Source organism: Coregonus clupeaformis, chromosome 31, assembly GCF_020615455.1.
Source record: "Coregonus clupeaformis isolate EN_2021a chromosome 31, ASM2061545v1, whole genome shotgun sequence".
NCBI classification, from domain to species: Eukaryota; Metazoa; Chordata; class Actinopteri; order Salmoniformes; family Salmonidae; genus Coregonus; species Coregonus clupeaformis.
The window spans coordinates 24,263,343-24,291,053 of NC_059222.1; the positions used below are offsets into that span (position 1 = coordinate 24,263,343).

A 27,711-nucleotide genomic window follows, 5' to 3' on the forward strand; every position below is an offset into this window, starting at 1 on the left:
CTAGGTGATAAATAGACAGATTTAGATTAAGTAAAAAATAATAGTCTATATTTGCAATAATACCTGAAACATTGGAAAGCATACATGAAATAACATTGATTAAAATATTTATAATAACATTTCTCATTAATGTAATCAATTTGGATCAAGGACACACTTTCAACAGCAAAGTGATTCATTTCTCTGGTTTGCTTCCCTTAACTTAAGGAATAATATATTTTCCACTGTAAGGCTCACCTCTGTGTCCGATGACGCTTCAACAAAACCATTGATCAGGGCGCCCCCTACTGGTTTCAATGCGTTGCGCAACACCAAGTAAAACCTGCATAATCCTCACAAAATTAAGTAACTAGGGACACTGCACCCGGACAGAACCTCCGATCACTCTATTTACCTTTCATACAGTACAACAATTAAACCTACAACAATTAAATATCTCTGAGCACAGAAAATAACAATTCCATATTGTTTGACTTTAAGAATGCTTTTCCCTTTAAGGTCCAGTTAAAAGGCATTGAGCAACAGTTGGTGATTAAACAGATTTTCCTGAGTAGAAACAATGCAGAGTTCAGAGTCTGAATGGCCAAACATAATAATCACACATACATTCTGCTTAGTCATGATAGCTTTACATTTTTTAGTCATTTAGCAGATGCTCTTATCCAGAGCAACTTACAGTTGGTGAATACATAATTTTTATTTCCCCTGTGGGAATCAAACCCACAACCCTTGCGTTGCAAACGCCATGCTCTACCAACTGAGCTACATCCCAGCCGGCCATTCCCTCCCCTACCCTGGGCCAATTGTGCACCGCCCCATGGGTCTCCCGGTCACGTCTGCCTACTACAGAGCCTGGATTCGAACCAGGATCTCTAGTGGCACAGCTAGCACTGCGATGCAGTGCCTTAGACCACTGCGCCACTCGGGAGGCTTTACAGGCACTCAAGACATCGGATTTGGTACAAGGCAAGCCAACAAGTTCTCGTAATTAAGAGTGATCACATAATGATGAAAGGAAAGGACAAGGAAGGTCTATGTGTGTGTGTGTGTGTGTGTTGTGTGTGTGTGTGTGTATGTGTGTGCCTGCCTGTGTTCCAAAAGGCACTAGTAACATCACATGTTGGGCAATCCACCCTGTACTATCTGCTGCAACGCAGTACAAATATGGCAATAACATGATATTAGTCATTGGTTAGAAAAGCTTTGGGTACTTTAGCTATCTGAAATACCGAGCAGGTCCATTTGCAGGGTCCGTCGTCTTCATGACCTCTGGTGGACTATGATCGGTCAGGCATCCACTCTTCCCACTTCCACCCTGTTTGTGATTGGTCAGTGGCCCCGTAGCCTCGCTTTGATAGGCCTACAGCATGGCTATGCCATCTGGTTGGTAGTGGTGGTTGGGCCCTCCTGCCTCCTCAGCCTTGTGGTCACTGCTAGAGAAGCCCTGAACACCCCCTCCTCTGGCCAGCACCATCAGGGTGTCCCCGGACATGTCCCCAAACTCAAAAGCAAAGGTCCCAAAGAAGAGCATGATGATGATGCAGAAGAGCCACTCAAGGATGGCGGAGGCGTGCTGCAGGGCAAAGCTCTCCTGGATGAAGAAGACACCGCCTGGGAGGGACAGGGGTTTAAGGAGAACAACAGAACCTATCTAGACAGAAGGAGAGCTGAGAGATAGCATGTGAACACACACACTTGGTCAATGACAGAACATACCACCCTGCATCCCAATGCTGGCTTGCCTCTGAAGCTAAGCAGGGTTGGTCCTGGAGACCAGATGCTGCTGGAAGTGGCCACTAGGAGGCACTCTTTCCTCTGGTAAAAAAATAAATATACATCCCAATGCCCCAGGGCACATTGCCCTGTGTAGGGTGCCGTCTTTCGGATGGGACGCTAAACGGGTGTCCTGACTCTCTGTGGTCACTAAAGATCCCATGGCACTTATTGTAAGAGTAGGGGTGTCCTGGCTAAATTCCCAATCTGGCCCTCATCATCCCCAGCTTCCAATTGGCTCATTCATCCCCCCCTCCTCTCCCCTGTAACTATTCCCCAGGTCGTTGCTGTTAATGAGAATGTGTTCTCAGTCAACTTACCTGGTTAAATGAAAATAAAATACAAATGCATATACTCATCTCGACAGCATGTATGCAAAACATGTATTTATCCAGCAAGGGGGCCATGTAACACATAACTACTGTACATCCTTTCTTCATGTCTCGCTCTCACGGTGACAACCAGCAGAAAGGATACCGAGAACCAGGGTGATGAAGGCTAGCAGGCTCATCCCGAGTCGCAGGTGGCCCACGTTGTACTCCCCCTGGGTCTTGGCCAGCCGGTAGGTCAGGGCTGACTGCAGACATGCAAACAGTATACTGGTGGGAAAAGCCACCCCTGCACCCACGTAGTGTAGCACTTTAGCATAATCCACCTGCAAAATAAATTCATAAATGGACTCTCGCAGGCAGGTGGGCAAGCAGGCATGCACACACATACGTATGTATAGTACCAGTCAAAAGTCTGGACACACCTACCCATTCAAGGGTTTTTATTTGTTTTACTATTTTCTACATTGTAGAATAATAGTGAAGACATCCAACCTATGAAATAACACATATGGAATCATGTAGTAACCAAAAAAAGTGTTATATATTATATATTTGAGATTTGAGATTCTTCAAAGTAGCCACCCTTTGCCTTGACGACAGCGTTTCACACTCTTGGCATTCTCTCAACCAGCTTCACCTGAAATGCTTTTCCAACAGTCTTGAAGGAGTTCCCACATGTGCTGAGCACTTGTTGGCTGCTTTTCCTTCACTCTGCGGTCCAACTCATCCCAAACCATCTCAATTGGGTTGAGGTCAGGTGATTGTGGAGGCCAAGTCATCTGATGCAGCACTCCATCACTCTCCTTCTTGATCAAATAGCCCTTACACAGCCTGCAGGTGTGTTTTGGGTCATTGTCCTGTTGAAAAACAAATTATAGTCCCACAAAGCCCAAACCAAATGGGATGGCGTATCGCTTCAGAATGCTGTGGTAGCCATGCTGGTTAAGTGTGCCTTGAATACTAAATAAATCACAGACAGTGTCACCAGCAAAGCACCCCCACACCACCTCCTCCGTGCTTCACGGTGGGAACCACACATGCAGAGATCATCCATTCACCTACTCTGCGTCTCACAAAGACACAGCAGTTGGAACCAGAAATCTCAAATTTGGACTCATCAGACCAAAGGACAGATTTCCACCGGTCCAATGTCCATTGCTCGTGTTTCCTGGCCCAAGCAAGTCTCTTCTTCTTATTGGTGTCCTTTAGTAGGGGTTTCTTTGCAGCAAATAGACCATGATGGCCTGATTATCCTCTGAACAGTTATGTTGAGATGTGTCTGTTACTTGAACTCTGTGAAGCATTTATTTGGGATGCAATTTCTGAGGCTGGTAACTAATGAACTTATCCTCTGCAGCAGAGGTAACTCTGGGTCTTCCATTCCTGTGGCGGTCCTCATGAGAGCCAGTTTCATCATAGCGCTTGATGGTTTTTGCGACTGCACTTGAAGAAGAAACTTTCAAAGTTCTTGACATTTTCCGGATTGACTGACTTAAAGTAATGATGGACTGTCATTTCTCTTTGCTTATTTGAGCTGTTCTTGCCATAATATAGACTTGGTATTTTATAAAATAGGGCTATCTTCTGTATACCACCCCTAACTTGACACAACACAACTGATTGGCTCAAATGCATTAAGAAGGAAAGAAATTCCACAAATTAACTTTTAAGAAGGCACACCTGTTAATTGAAATGCATTCCAGGTGACTACCTCATGAAGCTGGTTGAGAGAATGCCAAGAGTGTGCAAAGCTGTCATCAAGGAAAAGGGTGGCTACTTTGAAGAATCTCAAATAAAAATATATTTTGATTTGTTTAACACTTTTTTGGTTACTACATGATTCTGTATGTGTTATTTCATAGTTTTGATGTCTTCACTATTATTCTACAATGTAGAAAATTGTCAAAATAAAGAAAAACCCTGGAATGAGTAGGTGTGTCCAAACTTTTGACTGGTACTGTATATATGTACTTCCAACGCATGCATGCATGCATGCATGCATGCACACACACACACACACACACACACACACACACACACACACACACACACACACACGACCCAACAACACTAGTCACTGTTAACAGAGTATTACTCTATTATCTGAGAGACTGACACAAAATAACTTGTTTCCAGGAAAAGAGAACAATCTGCAGCAGGAGGATCAGAATAACACTCTAAAACAGAGGAGCTTCAGTATAACAATACAAAACGATAGAGCTAAGAAAATACATTGTACAGTATTCTTTCAGTACAGTATAAGGAATGTACAGTATATAAGATTTGATAGTAAAGTTGGAATCAAGGTGGGTAACATTTCACAAGATACCACAGTAATATGAATCCTCAAGCTTAGCCTCCCACACCAACAACACTAACAGTTCCACCTCAAAATCTTCACACCTTCTCAATGTTACTGAACTATAATTCTTGAATCTAAATTGCTGACTGTTTTAAACTTGGAACCACACCCCTGTATTGACCTTTGAGAGTCCTCTCCAGTATTATGATTACACAAACACAATAAGGTAAACTGTATGATAGGCTGAGGTGGTGGAGATGTTCAGACAGGTGTCTCCATAATCACACGGTGGGGAACATGTGCCAGTTCTAGAGTACAGACCTTTAGCTGGGAGACAGTCTGCCTTCACTTAGCAAGGCTCAAGCCACCTGAGAATACAGCTCTGTTCAACTTTCGTTTGGCTGTGTTTGAGAAGTATATTGTAGCGACCCTCAGGGTGGGAGACATGGATTATGATGCAGGAAACCAGTGTGAATGATGAGAATGCCCACTCGCGGTTGGGAAAGAAGGCACGAGGTGAATGCTGGAGCCAAGGAGTCGGAAATGGCGGCGAATAGTGAGGACGAAATGGAGGAAATGGAGAAAAAGTTGGTGAAGCAACAGCTGTGCTGGAATGCGAACAATATGTCAGTTCTGATGGTATGGAGAGTGTGGATGAGGGTCAAGGACCGGAATGGTCAGTAGTGGAAAGATATAGGAAGAAGAGAACGTATAGTAAAGAAAGCATAAAGAGGGCCAAGGTAGGAAGCAAGAGTAATGATGTGTTGGAGTGGAAATGTGATAGTGTTTGATGAGACCGCAGGGCCTCACTTACACCCTATCCGACTAACTAATGCCGTAGAGAAAGAGGTAGGTTAAGTGAAATTAGCTCGGTTCATTGGAAATGGTAGATTGTTAATAGTTTGTGGTAGCCAGATTCAGCAAGAGAAGATTCAGAAAATGGAAAAGCTTAATGGGAAGAGGATTAAAAGCCATGCCCCTGGTGCTTATGCTGGATTGAGGGGAGTCATCATAGATGATATTAAAGAAAATGTGAAGGGAGTAAGAGTGATTGAGGCCAAAAGGTTGATCAGTAGGAAAAAAGGTCAAAGAAGTGAAAGCCTATCAGTGCTGCTGAGGTTTGAGAAGGTTATGCCAGGGAAAGTACAGATAGGATTCCTTAGTTTCAATGTCAGAGAATTTGTCCCTTCCCCATTGCGGTGTTTTAAATGCCAAAGAATGGGACATGTAGCTGTTCAATGTAAAGGAAGGAAAAGGTGTGCCAAGCGTGAAGGGGATCATGAATACGGTGAATGTGGGAGCAATGTGAAGGATATGTGTCGTAATTGTGGGGGGAACATAGTGCAGCATTTGGTGGATGCCAGGTGCAGAGAGAGGCTAGAGAGTCTCAGAGATATAGAATGAGTCATGATGTATCATATGCAGAGGCTGTAAGACAGATTGGTGGAACTACCGTGTGGAATGATGGAGCTTCCATGGCTGCTCCTGTAGTAAGTGGACCTAATGTCGGGGATGGTGCTTCTGCTGGTCCTGGCATGGTTTGGAGGCCTGTTCAGAAATCTTGCGCTCATGAATGTGCGGTGTTAAAGGACACTTTGATAATGAATAAAGTTGACTTCATAGCTTTTATTGGTAAGGTTATCAATACGACTCGAGTTGTGGAAAGCAGAAATGCCAGGTATAAGGTTATTGTGGAGACGGCAAAAGAGATATTGGGGGTAACAGATGTTACTGTTGAAATGGTTGTTGACATGCTGAACAATCCTAAGGGTGGAGTGTTTCAGCATGATAGAAAACACATGTTTTTTGTTTTGTTTTATCTTTTACCAGATCTACTGTGTTATATTCTCCTACATTCATTTCACATCTCCACAAACTTCAAAGTGTTTCCTTTCAAATAGTATCAAGAATATGCATATCCTTGTTTCAGGTCCAGAGCTACAGGCAGTTAGATTTGGGTATGTCATTTTTGGTGGAAATTGAGATGAAGGGTCCTATCCAGAAGTGGTTAACATGCGTTTTCTATCATTTAGATGTTGTCCACAACAGGGCAACAGTGTGTGTGCAAAGTTTCAGAGTGGTGCATTCAAGAATGAGAGAGCTACATATATTTAGTATGAAGTCTCCCAGGTGTCCCTCACGAGTTTGCCCAAATGTACCCAAGTGGCCTCCAAGTGGCCGAATTGGTCAATTGATACATTTTAACTATAGACAACTATACAGGGCGTCCTGTAGCTCAGTTGGTAGAGCATGACGCTTGCAACGGCAGGGTTGTGGGTTCGATTCCCACGGGGGTCCAGTATGAAAAATTTATGCACTCACTATAACTGTAAGTCACTCTGGATAGAGTGTCTGCTAAATGACTAAAATATAAATGTATAGAGAACATACAAAAATGCTATGGTAATAAAAAATTAAAGTTTACACACTCCCAGGAATGTCATACATGATGGATCATTAGCTTCCCTACATAAAAGGTACTAACAGGAGACGCGACGAGAACGCTGATCCAATGCCTCCCAACACAGAAGTGAACTATTTAAGACAAGGGCCAAGTTAGCAGCCAACACTGATATAATAATATGCCATTTAGCAGACGCTTTTATCCAAAGTGACTTACAGTCATGCATGCATACATTTTTGTGTATGGGTAGTCCCGGGGATCGAACCCACTACCTTGGCGTTACAAGCGCCGTGCTCCACCAGCTGAGCTACAGAGGACCACACATGATCTAATGTCATAAGTGCACAAACCACACACAAAGTGAAAAAAATATATATTTACACACTATTTACAATTAGAGTATTTAGAACACCCACAGTCCTCGACACAAGATTGTGCTGCTGATGCCAAGTCCCATAGCAGTCTCTTTCTGCTGTGAAGCAGAGGGTAACTGCACAAGTAGTGCAGCTGATGGGAGATTTCTTGTTGCACAGAGTACAACGACGCCTCCCTGCTGTGCTCTTTTGGCCCTGAGGCACATTCAGGTCTGCTGTTATGTATTTTGGCAGGTGAACACAACTGGTGGCAGGAGTAGAGGGGACAGAGGTAGAGGGGACAGAAGGTGCTGCAGGGGACTTTGTGCCGTAGTCAGCAAGCTCCTGGATGAGCAGCTCTCTGAAGGCTAGCTGTGTCATGGGGGTCTGTCCACAGCTCTTAGCCATTTCCTTCTGGAGGATGAATGCATTCACCACAGCAATGTCGATGAAGTGATAGAACAATGTCCATTTCATTGTCTTGTGGAGAACATTGTAGTAGCCTATCAGCGCATCTGACAGGTCCACACCTCCCATGCTCTTGTTGTAATCCTTTACAGCAGCTGGAGTGGGGACATTTTCCTTGGTCCATACCCCATTAGCGTCCTTCACACACCTGCTGACGTGATCGCCACTGTACGATTTGTGGATACTGGATCACATGACCACCTCTCTGGTATCCATCCACTTTACAAAGAGTAGGTCATCTTTACGAATCCATCGCATAGTACCCATATCAGCCCTCTTAGGCATGTCATTTACTTTTGTTTTGGGAAAACCCACTCTGTTGGGACTAATGGTGCCACAAGACCATACATTCAGCTTCCTCAGGTCTGTAAATAGGGTAAGGCTTGTGTAAAGGTTGTCCACAAAAAGTTTGTAGCCCGTCCCCAGCAGTGGAAATTCCAATAATTCCATAACAGAATCATAACTAAAGTCCCTTACCAGTGGCTGAGATGGATTTCCCCTCGTAAACAAAAAAATGTAAACTGCCTTTGAGGCTACCATCCTCTCATCTATGGACAGGTTCTGGGCGGGCTGAAAATGGGTCCTAAAAGCCTCAGCAATGCTGGAGTAGAGAGGTTTGATTTTGCAGAGCCTATCAAAGCTTGCTGTGTTAGAAGACATGACAGTTGTGGGGAAAGGCAGTTGGTAGAGTCTTGAGCTCCATGTAAATGACCAGTGAGATGTAACAGTATAGGTCTTGGATGGAAATGGGCTTCCATGCCTCTTTCTTGCCTGCTTGCTTCTTAACCCCATACTTGTTGGTTTTAGACACCAGCGAACCAAGAACAGACAAGGAGAAAAACATCTGGAAAAGATGAAGGGGGCTATACTTCCAGTCATGTCCAGCTGAGGTCCTGGCTGCCTTTTAGGTCAAAATGTTGGTGGAAGTGGCTCCACATCATCCTCTAGCACATTGTGCCTACGGTCCTCTCCCTCAGTGGTAGTTGCCACTGGTGCACTGGCCCTCCTCCGCTTCTGGGCTGGCCTCTTAACACCTCTAGATGAATGTGGTCTCTTTTGAGTTGGCTCCCAGAGGGCATATGAGTCAGTCTCTACCACTATTGAGGATTTTTTTTTTTATCAGTGAGAAGTAAAGTTCACTATTACTTATTTTATTTAACCTTTATTTTAGCAGGGGGTGAGCCCTGCATCAATACTTTTACGGATGAGCCCTGCATCAATACATCAAATACACAACACAGAGTGGGGAAAAAAATATTTTGTCAGCCACCAATTGTGCAAGTTCTCCCACTTAAAAAGATGAGAGAGGCCTGTAACTTTGTTGGCAATGACACAGGTCAAACGTTTTCTGTAAGTCTTCACAAGGTTTTCACACACTGTTGCTGGTATTTTGGCCCATTCCTCCATGCAGATCTCCTCTAGAGCAGTGATGTTTTGGGGCTGTCGCTGGGCAACACGGACTTTCAACTCCCTCCAAAGATTTTCTATGGGGTTGAGATCTGGAGACTGGCTAGGCCACTCCAGGACCTTGAAATGCTTCTTACGAAGCCACTCCTTTGTTGCCCGGGCGGTGTGTTTGGGATCATTGTCATGCTGAAAGACCCAGCCACGTTTCATCTTCAATGCCCTTGCTGATGGAAGGAGGTTTTCACTCAAAATCTCACGATACATGGCCCCATTCATTCTTTCCTTTACACGGATCAGTCGTCCTGGTCCCTTTGCAGAAAAACAGCCCCAAAGCATGATGTTTCCACCCCCATGCTTCACAGTAGGTATGGTGTTCTTTGGATGCAACTCAGCATTCTTTGTCCTCCAAACACGACGAGTTGATTTTTTACCAAAAAGTTATATTTTGGTTTCATCTGACCATATGACATTCTCCCAATCCTCTTCTGGATCATCCAAATGCACTCTAGCAAACTTCACACGGGCCTGGACATGTACTGGCTTAAGCAGGGGGACACGTCTGGCACTGCAGGATCTGAGTGCCTGGCGGCGTAGTGTGTTACTGATGGTAGGCTTTGTTACTTTGGTCCCAGCTCTCTGCAGGTCATTCACTAGGTCCCCCCGTGTGGTTCTGGGATTTCTTCAAACCAAGCTGCTTACCTATTGCAGATTCAGTCTTCCCAGCCTAGTGCAGGTCTACAATTTTGTTTCTGGTGTCCTTCGACAGCTCTTTGGTCTTGGCCATAGTGGAGTTTGGAGTGTGACTGTTTGAGGTTGTGGACAGGTGTCTTTTATACTGATAACAACTTCAAACAGGTGCCATTAATACAGGTAACGAGTGGAGGACAGAGGAGCCTCTTAAAGAAGAAGTTACAGGTCTGTGAGAGCCAGAAATCTTGCTTGTTTGTAGGTGACCAAATACTTATTTTCCACCATAATTTGCAAATAAATTCATTAAAAATCCTACAATGTGATTTTCTGGATTTTTTTTTCTCATTTTGTCTGTCATAGTTGACGTGTACCTATGATGAAAATTACAGGCCTCTCTCATCTTTTTAAGTGGGAGAACTTGCACAATTGGTGGCTGACTAAATACTTTTTTTCCCCACTGTATCTATAAACATACAATTGAAGTCGGAAGTTTACATACACTTAGGTTGGAGTCATTAAAACTCGTTTTTCAACCACTCCACAAATGTCTTGTTAACAAACTATAGTTTTGGCAAGTCAGATAGGACATCTACTTTGTGCATGACACAAGTAATTTTTCCAACAATTGTTTACAGACAGATTATTTCACTTATAATTCACTGTATCACAATTCCAGTGGGTCAGAAGTTTACATACACTAAGTTTAATGTGCCTTTAAAAAGCGGGGAAAATTCCAGAAAATGATGTCATGGCTTTAGAAGCTTCTGATAGGTTAATAGACATCATTTGAGTGGACTCCAATCAAGTTGTAGAGGTGTACCTGTGGATGTATTTCAAGGCCTACCTTCAAACTCAGTGCCTCTTTGCTTGACATCATCGGAAAATCAAAAGAAATCAGCCAAGACCTCAGAAAGATTTTTGTAGACCTCCACAAGTCTGGTTCATCCTTGGGAGCAATTTCCAAACACCTGAAGGTACCACGTTCATCTGTACAAACAGTAGTATGCAAGTATAAACACCATGGGACCATGCAGCCGTCATAACGCTCAGGAAGGAGACGCGTTCTGTCTCCTAGAGATGAACGTACTTTGGTGCAAAAAGTGTAAATCAATCTTGAGTTGAGTTCAATCTTGGTTTCATCAGACCAGAGAATCTTGTTGCTCATGGTCTGAGAGTCTTTAGGTGTCTTTTGGTAAACTCCAAGTGGGCTGTCATGTGCATTTTACTGAGGAGTGGCTTCCATCTGGCCACTCTACCATAAAGGCCTGATTGGTGGAGTGCTGAAGAGATGGTTGTCCTTCTGGAAGGTTCTCCCATCTCCACAGAGTAACTCTGGAACTCTGCCAGAGTGACCATCGGGTTCTTGGTCACCTCCCTGACCAAGGTCCTTGTTATTGAGTGCATACATTATTTTTATTTTTTTCATACTGGCCCCCCGTGGGAAACGAACCCACAACCCTGGTGTTGCAAGCGCCATGCTCTACTAACTGAGCTACACGGGGCCTCTATTGTATATTACAGTATAGTAATAATAATAATAATAATAATAATAATAATAATAATAATAATAATAATAATAATAATACAGTCATGTCTGCAAAAACACTACAGTGAATGCTACAGTAAAGTCCACAAAAACACTACAGTGAATTTTTACATTTTAGCAGACGCTCTTATCCAGAGCGACTTACAAGTGAGTGCATACATTATTTTTATTTTTTTCATACTGACCCCCCGTGGGAAACGAACCCACAACCCTGGCGTTGCAAGCGCCATGCTCTACTAACTGAGCTACACGGGGCCTCTATTGTATATTACAGTATAATAATAATAATAATAATAATAATAATAATAATAATAATAATAATACAGTATAATACAGTCATGTCTGCAAAAACACTACAGTGAATACTACAGTAAAGTCCGCAAAAACACTACAATGAATTCTAAAGTATACTACAGTCATGTCCGCAAAAACACTACAGTGAATACTACAGTAAAGTCTGTAAAAATACTACAGTGAATACTACAGTAAAGTCTGTAAAAATACTACAGTGAATACTATAGTATACTACAGTCATGTCCGCAAAAACACTACAGTGAATACTACAGTAAAACTCTCGTCGTTCCCTTATGCCATAGTTTGTACATCTCAATTGTCAGTAGAAACCACATTTGTTTAAGCAAGTCAGCTTTTTATGAGGCTGAATGAACTGTTTTGCTGCCAGACAAGGCTCCGCTGATAGCCAGGTGTAGCGGTGGTAAGGATTCACTCCATGGTGCTGAAAAGAAAGCTCTGCTGTTGGGACAGCTTTATGACGGCCTACACCGGGTTTGGCCGGTGTAGGCCGTCATTGTAAATAAGAATTTGTTCTTAACTGACTTGCCTAGTTAAATAAAGGTAAAATAAAATAAAATGTAGGCCCTAACAGTTTGTGGGCACCGTTTGTCACCGTTATAGTGCAATTAATATATTGTTTGGTGTTGTGTTGTGTAGTGGCTTTGCTGGCATGAATCCCCCCCAAAAATATGGGATCATGACGTCAGTGATCTTCAGTTTAGAGCTCTAGAAAGAGGCCCGAGTACCCGAATTGGAATTCCGAGTTGGATGACCGTTCAAAAAGTATTTTCCCAGTTGGAGCTAGTTTTTTTCAGAGTTCCCAGTTGTCTTGAACTCACTGAAGTCTGAGATTTCCCAGTTCCGAGTTTCCAGTTGTTTTGAATGCAGCAGAAGTCATGCTGGATTGACAGCATGGCCAATGTATTCAACCTTTTCTGGCCCATGGCGTGTGAATGTTTATCCTTTTAAGCTTGGAAAAGAGACCCTTAAACCCAGACTTGGACCACACACCCATTCCACTGAATAGCAGGCTAGTGATTGCTTTGCAATGCTTGCAGTTAGCACTGATTCCCTCCAAATCACTCATTGTTGAATTTGCCATTTCCAACTTGTGTAATGTTTATGTCCAATTGCTGATGAGCACCGATACATCTATAATTTCTCTTCATATGACAATCATTGAAAAGGATTTGCCAGTAGATTGTCGACTTGATTCATGATGATTCATGAAGATGACTGCTTGTCTAGCTTGCCAGCTAAGATTTTGAAAGTATGATGTTGACATGATCAGTCCAATCAAAGCTACGGTAGATATAACGTGATTTGACATCATTTTATCTGTGGCCAATGACCTTGAGCCACTGAAGGGGTATGAATTTTCGAGCTCTCCCCAAAGATTTCACGGCGACGTAGTGTCCCCATGAGTGACAGAACACTGAGCCAATCACGGCGCAACCAGAGAACATTATCAACCCCTACGCTCCGTATTTTCTGCTGGCTGCCCCACCACCACAGAAAGCACTGAGCTAGGCTGAAACACCTGCATTTTTGAGCTGCCTTACTCAAGAAAGCAAAAATGAGACCATGTTTGTATGCGCCCTTATAACTCAATTTATTTATTTTTTTACACTAAACAGGTGGGGCTCAGCCCCACCTGCCCTGAATGACGGGTCGCTGCTGTGTGTGAGTGCATGTGTACGTGTGTGTGTGTGTGTGTGTGTGTGTGCGTGTATCAGTGTTGTTTGTGTAAGTGTGTGGCTGGAGCATGTAAATAGGTCTTTGTCTGGCCCATTCCTTACCCACCGCTCTAATTTGAGGTGAATACAAAACAACCTGTGATTTGTCACAAACATTGTCGACCAGCCACACTATCCATCACATTCATCACACGTACAGAACCTCAGAATCCTGGGGTAGTAGGTAAAATAAGGACAACTATCTCCGTCACAAGAGCCCAAGTCCTGAGATTGACCTCAAGAAGCCTACAGAGTGTAGGAACGCAGCAGCTTGCCAAAACCTCCTGTTTACAAGACCTTTCCAAAGGCCTTTCCAGAGGCCTGCCTCAAACTGACTATCTCCAAGAACATCAAGAGAGATGTGTTTGGAAGGCCTACAAAGAGATGAGTAGCTGTGGGGGAGATGGAGATCAGACGCGCTGAAAGACCACACCAGGACAATGTGTTACTGAATGAGACCGCACTCAAAGCCAGGCTGTGGAGCACCCAGAATTCACATAGTTTCCAGGTTATAGGGGTGATACTAGTTAGAAGGAACATTTATTCTCTCCTCCCCTCTGTCATTCTACAGTCAGGAAATCACAACTTGAGGGGAAATGATTTATAGGTGCGCTTTGTACCAGAAAGATGGGCCTTGGTTCAAAGTAACAGACAGCTAGGGATGTTTTTCGGAATCAGCATGTGATGTTGGAAATCCACTGCTTGAGTTTGAAGATAAAGGAAACACTTGAGTAAATGAGGGATACAAAGTATATTAAAAGCAGGTGCTTCCACACATGTGGTTCCTGAGTTACTTACATCCCTAACCCTAACCCAAACCTTAAACTTTACCTTAACCATTTGGAGGTAATGCCTAACCTTAAAAATTCGGAGTAAATGACTAAACTTAACCTTAAGCACATTTTCTATCGCTGGATTTGAACTTGCAACCTTCGGAATCAGAGGCAGATGCTTACGCCCATCCGCCATCCCCGACCATAACACCCTAACAAAACCGAAACCTACTTGAAGGTATTGCCCCTAATGGCCTCTTTTCACGTCATCTCCCGACGTCCTCAGACATGTATGGACGTTGAATACTGACTTGTATCACGGATGACCTGGCTGGCCAAGGTGCATTGAAGCTGTTCTGATGGCTAGTGGTGGCCCAAACACCCTGTTAAGACACTTTATGTTGGTGTTTCCTTTATTTTGGCAGTTACATGTATGTTAGAAAGAGGCCAAGGAGACCTTGGGTTGCCATCGAACCCACTTACAAAACACTTCTTGCAGTTCATCATCCTGCACAGGGGTCAGCTAGCTGTCAAAGTAGCATGTTTACTATAGACTACAGTACAGAGCACCTAGAGGAGACTATTTCCCATTATTTTGGGCATTGTCATGATTTTTTTATTTTTATTTATTGAACCATTAAAATTATGACCAAAATATGAGTAATGGCGCCGTGCAGCAACAAAAGCCCCCCTCAGAGTTACTACACCACACCTGAGGGAACTCCAGCTTACTGGGAACATCAAACACTCTGCACGGCTTCAATAAAGTCATTGTGATTTACAATGCCCGGATGTAGTGAAAATCCCACATGCGAAGATAATGATTACAAGTGCCTTTTTGGAAATAAAAGTAATTTTCAATGTATGTAATACTGTAATAAAATTGTATGCAATCATACATACAATGGACATGCTGTCTTAGTTTAGAAGTGTGGAGTTGCATCTTGTTACTATCTACCACAGACAGTAGCCTACACAGCCTATACGGTGGTCAAACCTGAGCACAGGCCTCTAACAGTTAAGCACATTTCACCTTCATCCTACACCTCTCAAGAGCTTAGTGAGAGAGATGCTCCACTGAGGGAGTGACGTCACTTCTGTTCTTACCTGGAAGTTGCCCACCATGATGAGTCCTGCAGCACAGATCCAGCCAGTGGAGAGGCTGGCCGTGTTGAGGACACAGTTCTGGTGCTTCTCTATGACGTGGGCATACCGCAGCAGCCCTATCAACATCACTGGGGGAGGGAGGAGAGAGGGAGAGGAGAATGAGAGAGAGGGAGAGACAGATGAGGAACAAAACAATGATTTTCATTTTCACCTATCTATCAAATAGAGAGAGCCACTCATCTGTTGATGGTTCACTATCAACTCTGCTAGAGCATGGAAGCAACATCAAACAAAACACTCTATATGTGCCTCTTGCAGAGTAGGGAGTAACCTAGTACACCCTCTTCCCAATCCACTACATATTCCCCCACTTTTGGTCATGAGATGCAAGATGGAAAAGATGATAGAGAGTGCACATCACTAGGGCCAAGACGTGCCGACTTTGCCAAGTTGTTAAGAACTGGAAACCATGTTGTGTGCCAATTCCTAATGGCTGTGTACCAAACTGCCCAATGAAGGCTTCTCTGCAGTCGCACAACACTTCCAAGAGCAGCAAACTGTTCTCCCACAATTCCATTGGATGCACATGGTGGTATTCACATCTGGTGTCCATCTCACCACCAAGCGAGTGAGTGTGTGAAGACGTGTGTGTCGTCAGTGAGATCACGGGCTGTTCTTTGATTATACAGTGGATAATGCAATAAAAATCCCTGTTTGCTAGTGATTCTTAGGCAAATTCACTAGTTAGAATCTACTTTGTGGTTGATCTACTTTGTGGTTGATCTACTTTGTGGTCAGTGAGGTTTTAGACATTATCATTCTTCTCATCTCCACGCCACACCTCAGAGTTAAGTAAACGCTCTCACAGCATGTGTGATCAAACAAAAACAGTGTTTTGTTTGTGGGAGTGGGAAGAATGGGGGAAAGCTTTGATGGGTGGGAGATTTCCGAGGTGTGTGTATGTGTGTCACCTGCAGTAAGTAAAACAAAGAACACAAGTTCACTGTCAGAGTATGCTAAAAGCCTGCTAAAAGAACAGTAAACATGACCCTGTCCTTTTCTCTCTGACCCCTGACCTGCCTGGTTTTAAAAGGGTTAACAAATGGGTCTCCCAGGACTGGATGACCTCACAGGTTCTGCTTGTCATACTGGCAGTGGTGTAAAGTACTTAAGTAAAAATACTTTAAAGTACTACTTAAGTAGTTTTTTTGGGTATCTGTACTTTACTTTACTATTTATACTTTTGACAACTTTTACTTTTACTCCACTACATTCCTAAAGAAAATAATGTACTTTTTACTCCATACATTTTCCCTGACACCCAAAAGTACTCGTTACATTTCGAATGCTTAGCAGGACAGAAAATGGTCCAATTCACACACTTATCATGAGAACATCCCTGGTCATCCCTAGTTTCCAAATTCCTGCGTTTTCTCTGAACAAAATTATAGGAAACAGGTGTGCCTTAGAGGCTTGTTCATGTTTAACCTTACCTGATATATCACACAGTGAGCTATGCCCTATGGCTTCCAAAGGTCCGAGGGAATAACCGTAGGGTGTAACTGAATGAATTATGTTGCACCATATTTCAAGACCCTCAAACCACTAACCAGCCCTTGGTGGCTTTTGGTGGTGTGTTCTGTTAGTCTGTTTGAGTACGTGATCGCTAGCTCTTCAACCCGCAAGCAGTTCCTCTAACCGCTACTCGGCATAAGAGAGGCCTGTTCAAACAAACTGAACCATGGGGGGTATTACATGTACTGTTTGATAAGACTGTTATGTAATTATCACTTCAAAACCAGCCCTAACTTTGTTCTAACTTTGAACTGGGGAGGGGAGAAACTTGTTTTGTGTGGATCAACAGCACAAATTATACAATTGCAAATACTGTACATAATTCAACCTGAAAAGAGACTATTTGAACAGGGTTCAATAAGCTAATCATAGGTTTAAGGTCTCCAGTCCTTATATGGCAAATTCCTCGACAGTTAAGGTTTCTGAGGCTGAATATTTCAAAAAGGCACATCGTCTGCAGCAATGAGGCAGCACTGCTGTAGTTGCCCACGGTCGGGCTGCTGCTTTTAGTTCATGCGGGAGTGGGGGACACATACAAAAAGTGCTCCTTTCAGAGAGTGGAGTAGAGGGGGTGAGCGGGGACCATGGAGGGGCCTGGCATAGCTTTCTGTTTGTGGAACAGAGACCTGGTTGGAGACACAGTCACAGCTGAAAAAACATTGACCTGGAGCTTTAACAACTACATTTAGGGAGGCCCAGTGAGGCCACTCTTTAACTTCTACAGTAAAAGTATAAGAAGAGGACGACAGAACTACAGAAATACTGACAGTTATGTACAGTGTACTGGGTATGACTAAGTTGATAGCTACCATCAGAAGTAGTCATCGATCTGCATCGTATAACAACTTGCTGCCCTACAAATCATTTTAACTGGCCTTAGAGCAGTCAGTCCATTTAGAATTATGATACTGCAAGCTCATAATGGACTTAATTAAGCATCACTCTTCCTTCCCAAAATAAACAGGAAATGTACTGGTACATACCCATGAAGCATCCAGTACTGCAGATGAGGCTGAAGAAGCAACTCTCAGGGGGCAGGGTCCCACACTTACTGCAATGGAAACAGAGGGATCAGTTAGTCTGAACTCTTTGGCACTGAAATAGACCCGGACATGTTTCCTCTGGGGAAGAGTCTGGCAGAGACAACAGACCAACTCATGTAGATCAAATCAAATCAAATCAAATTGTATTTGCCACATGCGCCGAATACAACAGGTGTAGACATTACCGTGAAATTCTTACTTACAGCCCTTAACCAGCAATTCATTTATTTCTTAATAAAAAAGTAAAATAAAACAACAACAACAAAAAAGTGTTGAGAAAAAAAGAGCAGAAGTAAAATAAAATAACAGTAGGGAGGATATACAGGGGGGTACCGGTGCAGAGTCAATGTGCGGGGGCACCGGCTAGTTGAGGTAGTTGAGGTAATATGTACATGTGGGTAGAGTTAAAGTGACTATGCATAAATAATTAACAGAGTAGCAGCAGCGTATAAAGATGGGGTGGGGGTGCAAATAGTCCGGGTAGCCATGATTAGCTGTTCAGGAGTCTTATGGCTTGGGGGTAGAAGCTGTTGAGAAGCCTTTTGGACCTAGACTTGGCGCTCCGGTACCGCTTGCCGTGCGGTAGCAGAGAGAACAGTCTATGACTAGGGTGGCTGGAGTCTTTGACAATTTTGAGGGCCTTCCTCTGACACCGCCTAGTATAGAGGTCCTGGATGGCAGGAAGCTTGGCCCCAGTGATGTACTGGGCTGTACGCACTACCCTCTGTAGTGCCTTGCGGTCGGAGGCCGAGCAGTTGCCATACCAGGTGGTGATGCAACTAGTCAGGATGCTCTCGATGGTGCAGCTGTATAACTTTTTGAGGATCTGAGGACCCCATGCCAAATCCTTTCAGTCTCCTGAGGGGGAATAGGCTTTGCCGTGCCCGCTTCATGACTGTCTTGGTGTGTTTGGACCATGATAGTTTGTTGGTGATGTGGACACCAAGGAACTTGAAGCTCTCAACCTGTTCCTCTACAGCCCCGTCGATGAGAATGGGGGCGTGCTCAGTCCTCTTTTTTTCCCTGTAGTCCACAATCATCTCCTTTGTCTTGGTCACGTTGAGGGAGAGGTTGTTGGGTAACATGATGGGTAACATGGTGAGCAGATTCTCAACCACACAGTTGGATATATTGGCTGCTTCTCAATACTCTCTAGTTAGCTAGCTAGCTCAAGTTGACACAAGCCATTTCGGTCTGCTCTTAATTGCTCGTAAATATATTTTGTATTTGTATTTATTCCGGATCCCCAAGGCAGCAGCTACTCTTCCTGAGGTTAAATTACAATTACATACAATAAAACAATACATAACACAACACATTATTACACACTGTTCTGTCTCTCTCTGTGGCACTTGACCATATGACAGTAGTCCAGGTGCGACAAAACTAGGGCCTGTAGTGCTTGTTTTGTTGATAGCGATGTCAAGAAAGCAGAGCAGCGCTTTTTTATGGACCTTTCCCCATCAAAGCTACCATTGCCTCAATATGTTTTGACCACTTCAGTTTACAATCCAGGGTTACACCAAGCAATTTAGTCTCCACAACTTGCTCAATTTCCACATTATTCATTACAAGACTTAGTTGAGGTTTAGGGTTTAGTGAATGATTTGTCCCAAATACAATGCTTTTAGTTTTTGAAATATTTAGGACCAGCTAATTTCTTGCCACCCATTCTGAAACTGACTGCAGCTCTTTGTTAAGTGTTGCAGTGATTTACATTTAACATTTTAGTCATTTAGCAGACGCTCTTATCCAGAGCAACTTACAGTTAGTGAGTGCATACATTATTTTTTATTTTTTTCATAATGGTCCCCCGTGGAAATTGAACCCATAATCCTGGCGTTGCAAACGCCATGCTCTACCAACTGAGCTACATCCCTGCCGGCCATTCCCTCCCCTACCCTGGACGACGCTTTGCCAATTGTGCGCCGCCCCATGCTGTGGTAGCTGACGTGTACAGTGTTGAGTCATTAGCATACATAGACACACAGGCTTTACTCAGTGCCAGTGGCAGGTCATTAGTAAAGATTGAAAAAAGTAAGGGGCCTAGACAGCTGCCCTGGGGGAATGCCTGACTCTACCTGGATGATGTTGGAGATGCTTCCATTAAAGAACACCCTCTGTGTTCTGTTAGACAGGTAACTCTGATCCACAATATAGCAGGGGATGTAAAGCCATGACACATATGTTTTTCCAGCAGCAGATTATGATCAATAAAATCAAAAGCAGCACTTAAGTGTATCTTAATCTTCTTATTATCAATTTCTCTCAGCCAATCATCAGTAATTTGTGTAAGTGCCATACATGTTGAATACCCCCTATAAGCATGCTGAAAATCTGTTGTTAATTTGTTTCCTGTGAAATAGCATTGCATCTGGTCAAACACTATTTTTTCCAAAAGTTTACTAAGGGTTGGTAACAGGCTGATTGGTCGGCTGTTTGAGACAGTAAAGGGTGCTTTGCTGTTCTTGGGTAGGGGAATTATTTCACTTCCCTCCAGTCCTGAGGGCACACACTTTCCTGTAGGCTTAGATTGAAGAGATGGCAAATAGGAGTGGCAATATAGTCCGCTATCATCCTCAGTCATTTTCCATTCAAGTTGTCAGACCCAGATGGTTTTTCATTGTTGATAGATATATATAACAATATATTTTTCACCTCTTCCACACTCACTTTACAGAATTCAAAATTACAATGCTTGCTTTTCATAATTTGGTCAGTTATGTATAGATGTGTAGGTTCAGAATTTGTTGTTGTCATGCCTAAATTTGCTAATCTTGCCAATGAAAAAATAATTAAAGCACTTGACAATATCAGTGGGTTTTGTGATGAGCCATCTGATTCAATGAATGATGGAGCCGAGTTTGCCTTTTTGCCCAAAATTTCATTTAAGGTGTTCAAAAGCTTTTTACTATCATTCTTTATATAATTTATTTTAGTTTCTTAGTACAGTTTCTTCTTCTTTTTGTTAAGTTTAGTCACATGATTTTTTAATGTACAGTACCTTTGCCAATCGGCTGTGCAGCCAGATTTATTTACTTGAAAGTACTACTTAAGTCGTTTTTTGGGGTATCTGTACTTTACTATTTATATTTTTGACAACTTTTACTTCACTACATTCCTAATTCAAATGATGTAGTTTTTACTCCATACATTTTCCCTGACACCCAAAAGTACTCGTTACATTTTGAATGCTTAGCAGGACAGGCAAATGGTCCAATTCATGCACTTATCAAGAGAACATCCCTGGTCATCCCTACTGCCTCTGATCTGGGGGACTTGCTAAACACACATGCTTCGTTTGTAAATGATGTCTGAGTGCTGGAATGTGCCCCTGGCTATCTTAAAATAAAAAAACAAGAAAATGGTGCCGTCTGGTTTGCTTAATAATAATACAAATAATAATAATAATAATAATAATATTAAGCAAACCAGACGGCAAGGAATTTGAAATAATTAATACTTTGAATGTTACTTTTGATTTAAGTATATTTTAGCAATTACATTTCATTTTGATACTTAAGTATATTTAAAACCAAATACTTTTAGAGTTTTACTCAAGTTTTACTCAAGTAGTATTTTACTGGGTGACTTTCACTTTTACTTTAGTCATTTTCTATTAAGGCTTTTTCTATTCACTTTTACTCAAGTATGACAATTGGGTACTTTTTCCACCACTGATGACCATCTTATGCAGGTACCATCTGTCCAGTAAAATAAAAAAGCAAATTATTTCAGTTCAGCTGTGCCTCGCAAGTGTTAGAACAACTGATCTATTCTGTTATCAAAGCTCGAGTTTTGAAATATAATATGGTCTGAGAAGAACAATATTGGCAGGCCGGGCATATAGCCAATATGCTGTGATAATGTATTAGGCCTACTGCACAAACCTCATTCCTACAGAACTGTTTTATTAGGTTAATGTAAAAAAATTTAAGTCAAGTGAAAAAACAATTCTGAGCGGTAAATCTCTGCTTGCTTTTTGACTGCGAAAGTGACCTTGACTGAGAAAAGGTTGGTGACCACTGCTTTACAGGAATATGACTCTGAATATAAACAGCAATACCTCCGCTATTGGCATTCCTGTCTCTTCTGTAGATGTTATAACCATACAGTATGTTGCTACCACTGTATCATCAGAGGAATTTGAGTTCAACGTTAGCCCTACCAGCCTGCTAACATTACATTAGCACTGAATGAGTCAGCCAATTGCTATCAAAACCTAGCTTACAGCTACATTTAAAGTAAACCAAAGTTTTGGAAATACATATCAACAAATGTTAGCTATATGCAGTATTAGCCAGCAAGCTAGCCATCCAGCTAATGTTAGCTATTTACCCAACTAGCTATTAGCCTAGCCAGTCTAGCAAACCAGCATAGCTATGGTCAGCATGCTAGAGCTCAACTACTGGAGACCAGTTAGAACACAACTAACACAACACAACTAAAACATAACCGCAGATTAAAAGAGCAAAGATTTACAGATTGATGGCTGGGGTCCATCCGATGGTAAGAGTCAGGCAAAATCCAATAGCTATAGCGAGAAGAATCCAAAATAGATAGATTCCAGATGTCAGTCAGCTAGCGCGCTAGCACTAAGCCAAGGCGCACTAAGCCAAGGTGGAAAAAGTTACAAAACTCCCATATCCTACTTCCCAGAGAACATGCTGAAGATTTGACAAAACATAATGGAGAAATACGAGGTACCACTGTTACAGAATTAGAGCAGGCAGATATGATTTTCTCTTTTCTTTTGAGCCCACGGCAAGAAGGCACCAGAGCCTGCAGTGCTAACGGGTTCTCACTATATAACGCAGCCACAAAGTCTGTGAAGATCATGAGGTGTGGCTAAAGTTAGCCAGTTTGAGCTAGCTACCGAGCTAGCATATTAACTCGGTAGCACAAAGTAGATCCTCCATATGACGTTGAGAAATAGTGCATTGTGGGTAGTTCCGAAGATATCCGAAAATAAGTTAATAAATATGTTAAAAAAACAAAACAAAACTATGTTTGTAGTTATGGGTAACCAGATCGTGACTACAACTTTAGATAACCAGATCGTGACTTTAAAAAAGGTATAATCTTCGTAAATGATATCATCGGTAGGACTGGTGGAGTTATGTCGCACATGCAGCTAACAAAAACATATGGAAATGTCTGCTCTACCAAAAATTACAACCAAATAAGCTGCCGGGGTGGCAGGTAGCTTAGTGGTTAAGAGCGTTGTGCCAGTAACCGAAAGGTTGCTGGTTCTAATCCCCGAGCCGACTAGGTGAAAAATCTGACGATGTGCTCTTGAGCAAGGCACTTAACCCTAATTGCTCATGTAAGTCGCTCTGGATAAGAGCGTCTGCTAAATGACAAAAAATCTATAATAATAAAAAATAAATAATTGCAGCATTACCGCAAAAATGGAAGAGGAAAGTAGAAGGGCGAAAAAGTAAGGAACTTGTCTGTCGGCCTGTAGTGTCTAAACAGTTTATGACTTTGTTGATGTTTGCAAATGGTGTGTTAGAGGAAGTCTGTTAGGTGGCCTCCTGGGATTGGTTTATGGGAAAACACCCATATTATGTTACATAGGGCATAGGATATAAATACCATGATTAAAACAAAGGACGGGTAGTAACAACATATTAGATCGGGTCGGTTGTTCTCCAGATGCCTGCAGAAGTCTGTAAATTGACACTGAAATACTTTGATATAATAAACCTTTATAATCAAAGTACAGTGTCTGCGGATTCCTTGTTCTCACAGCATAATTAGCATCATTATTTAATTACTACAGAATGGCGACGAGGACCTTTGGGACTGTTGCGTCTCTCCAGCGTTCCATTCATGAGCTACGAAGTGACTCCTGCTCAAGACGCCGGCACATAAGGTGAGATTTCTCACAATTTTGTGCGCTGGTCGGTTCGTTTGCTTATGTGGGTGTGTGCGCTGGGGAGATGTTATGTTTGAAAGACTTATGTGTGCATTTTGCTGTTATTTGCTGTGGGATAAGAGTCCGTTCCAAAATTTCTAAATTTGTTTGCGTTGGAAGCAATGCAAACAGGGGGGAGTGTCTATAGGTATTGAAAATACTGGACACAGGGATATTTTGCTTGAGGAAAATTGAAAAAGTATAGAATGAAGGAATAAGGCCAAGGAAAATGTATACAAATTAGGACATCGCGAATCTATGGCAAGCCCTCAAACGAGGCGATCATTAGGATGGGCCGAAAATTCTGAAAACGTATTAGGTTGTTTTTAGGTCAGTCCCGGGGACTGGAGTTTGTGGTAGATACATTCGGTTGCAAGTTACCGCTCGACTTATAGTTGACGAGGTATATGTTCGATGTAACCTCTCATTTTGAATATCTGCAAACTCGAGGTAGCATAAATTTAGGAACAATGAAAAAACGGCACGATGGGGGTAGAATGCTGCCTTAGAGGTCCGTAGGAACGGATATAAGCCTCTTAAACTGCGTATGTGTGTGTGTGTGTGTGTGTGGGGGAGAAAAAAATTATAAAATAAAGACGTCTCTGTTGTGTTTAAACTGTGTGTCGACTTATGACTTAACAGGGGTTTTTGTTTTTTGTAATGAAATATGTAAGTTAAGGTAAAAAAATCTTATGAGTCTCCGTTGGTGAGAACGTTAATAACTGTTAACTATATATGAGCCCCCTGGAAGGACGTTAAGGTTAAAAATCTTATGAGTCTCTATAAAAAGAGAACGTTTACTAACTATTAGAATATCATGAGCCTACAGGGAGGAGTTTTTAAGAGTGTATAGAGATGTTTTGTAATGGATAAGAAAATAACTATAAATCTGCAGATTAGGATAAGTGAAGTTAAAAAACTTCAAAGTAGGATTTGTGTTCTATGTTTTGTGTTGGTTTGTGAGTTCTGTTAAGTGTTACTGTTTGTCTGTTGGGGGAAATAACGGAGGGACAGCTGGTCTGTCTACTTTCTGTTGTTTAGCTTGGAGAGAGCTGCTTGGGGCTTGGAGAGAGCTGCTTGGGAGCTCTTCTCACTCTGAAATCGCACTGGTGAATGAACTACGCATGCGTGGGATTTTATGAGTTTAGAGTTACGAAGAGCAAATATGCCACTCCCCTGCCTGCACTGAGCTGCTGGGAGACGCAGACTCAGAGCAGACAGAGAAGGAGGGGGAGACTTACACACTAATAAAGTATTCTGTTTGTTAAATTGTCTGTTGCTTAACAATGAAACTATTTGATTGAGACCTATTGAATTGATAAATTAGAGATATGTTGACAGATTAAAAATAAATAAAATAAAATGTTATTGAGCTATCTATAATATACCTGAGTTAAGCTGTTTGCTTATTTCTTAGCGCGAATGTGAACAGAGGAGTATTGCATGGTTGAAATAACCCAGTGAGTGCATAAAATACTAAATTCTTGTCTGTTCTTTGTTCTTCTGTGATATGAGAGACGATAAGGAGGAGACAGAGAGAGAGAGGAGGTGCTGACGAGTGCATCACGCGACAGGGTGTGCTGCAATGGATCAAATCAAGGCTAGTACTGTTCTATTCACGAAACCTACCTTCCCATAGAGGATATTTTGGGTGCCTAGCATTTTTCATGTTGTGACAATTTGACAGGGACTTGGCAACAGACTGATCAATTGATGTAATTAAGAATTGCATTTTGGAGTTTTTGTGCATGAGTTGGTTTGATTAGAGTTGTGTGGGAAATTGAGCACTGACATTTTTCTGTAAAATTAAGGTAATTGAGTGCTTATTAGGCAATTAACCCTGACGTCATCAACATAATGAAAGTGCTTCTGTCAATTTATAAGGCAGATCAAAAGAAGGGAAAAAAAGGGAACAACATAAAGAAAAGAGACAAAGAGAGCTGGGTGTTCTTAAGCTGTTTGAAAATGAAGGACAAAAACTGATGAAAGATACCAACGATAAAAGAAACAGAGGTATAGAGAAAATGGTAAAAGAGGTGAAGGTGACAGAAAAACTAATGGCAGAAGTCAATACACCTTTCTCACATACGGATTCAGCAAAAAGACCCCCACCTTATGAGAAAGAAGTAGAGTTTAAGGACGTCTATCCTCAGCTTCAAGTGATCATTCAGGAGGGTGATTATTGCATCAGAGATGAAGATGAACGAATAATAGAGAGAGGACAAGGAGAAACGACCATAAAGATGAATCCAAACTCCCAAAGTAAGAAGAAAACGAGATGTCTGGAGGATGGAACTTGAAGATGATGATGATGATGATCAGAGTGATTCAGAAGAGATCATGGGTGGATATGACTCTGTGATCAGAAGGAGGTTGGCAAGAGACGAAAGAAGGGGTGATGGAAGTTGAAGGAAGAAGAAGGATACTAGAGATTCGATCTCTGATGAAAGTGAAGACGGAGAAAGCGATAAAGATTTGGAGATTAAAGGTGCTTTATGTTCAGGAGGATTTTATCCTACAATGATTAGCACAAAATAAATAGAAAGAGATATAGACCGATGCGTATCATGCCTGGATAAGGCAAATAATTTAGAAGAAGTAAGAGAACAGGAAGAACAACTCAAGAAGCTGAAGATACAGAAGAAAAAACTGCGGAGAAAAGGATCCCAAGAATTGGAGAAGAAGTATACATTGAGGCCAAGGAAAGAGGGCACAAGTAAGAAGATGATGCCAGTGATATTTCGAGGACAGAACCTAGAATATAAGCCTTTGAAGAATACCGATATGTCAGATATACTTGAGAAGTTGGAAGAAATTACGGTGGGAACACAGTCTGCCATCGGAGACATTAAGAGACTTTTGGCTAATCTCCTTGGGATTCCAGATATGGAATACATTTTTCAGAGAGCTGGACTTAATAGATATGTGGGGACTGCGGTGAATGACCCTGAATTGTTGGCTGCAAGTAGAAATTGGCTGTGGAGAGCACTGAAAGATACGTTTCCAACAAATGTGCATCCTGACAACATTCTGATTGACCCACTAGGACAACAAGAAAATCCGAGAGCCTATGTGTCAAGAGTTCATCAAGTGTGGAGAAATATTACCGGAAATTATCCAGATGTGAGTCAAATTGAGCAGTCAATTTTGAGAGCTACACTGCAGATGGGACTGCCCTCACCAGTAAGGAGCAAACTGGCAGAGGTTGTTGGACTTGGAAGCATGACAAAAGGCATCTATACAGATCATATAGCCCATCAAGTGGATCTGTATAGGAAAAAGGAACACAACCAGAAAGAACAGGACCAAGAAACTCTCAGAAAACTCAATCAAATACAACTGGTGGAGAATAAGAAGGAGAAGAAACAAGCTTTGGTTATGCAGAATCAGTGTGCACCAAATCAACAATCACTGCCACAGCTTCAACCGGACCAGTTCCAACCGCAATTGTACCAGCCACCAATAGCGGTACCAGTTGTTTCATATCCACAGCCAGTCTCTGGACAGAAACATAATTGGAGAGGAAGAGGACGAGAAGGCTTAGAAAGAGGAAGAGGAGGAAGATTTAAGCCATACTTCCAGCAATCTTCAGAAGTGTGTTATAATTGTGGACAGGTTGGTGACTTTGCCTGTGAGTGTAATGGGCCAGGAGGGAACATCAGAGGGAATTTCAGAGGATATACATGGGCCAGTCAAGATCATCTGGAGGACCGGTGAACCCCTATAGGGGCCCGGAGCAAGGATTCTAGGGGTGCCCAGAAGATCCGAAAGGGGGGTGTCAGCTGGTAGCACCAGTTAGGGGAAAAAGATCCAACAATTGAGGTGAAAATAAACAACCGACCATTGGAAGTGATGGTGGATAGCGGAACTGCTTTTATCTGTGTTCAGCCTGAAGAGGTTACACATTTCACTATGTCCAATCAACTAATTAGGACAGGGATTTGAGGGAGTAAAACAGCTGATTCCTCTTACGGAACCAATTGAGCTC

At 42.3% G+C, this 27,711-nt stretch overlaps 1 protein-coding gene across 1 annotated transcript in view; it reads right to left on the reverse strand.

The window, feature by feature from the left end:
- Positions 1-872: 872 nt before the first annotated feature.
- LOC121547953 (transmembrane protein 150A-like) overlaps positions 873-27,711 on the reverse strand; it is a 52,747-nt gene continuing 25,908 nt past the window's right edge. Inside the window, exons 5-8 of the mRNA XM_041859354.2 lie at positions 17,744-17,811; positions 15,186-15,313; positions 2,251-2,428; positions 873-1,611 (exon numbers count right to left, since the gene is read on the reverse strand). Of these exons, the coding sequence (XP_041715288.1) occupies positions 1,361-1,611; positions 2,251-2,428; positions 15,186-15,313; positions 17,744-17,811 (625 nt within the window). The 3' untranslated portion in view covers positions 873-1,360. The remainder of the gene's footprint in view (positions 1,612-2,250; positions 2,429-15,185; positions 15,314-17,743; positions 17,812-27,711) is intronic.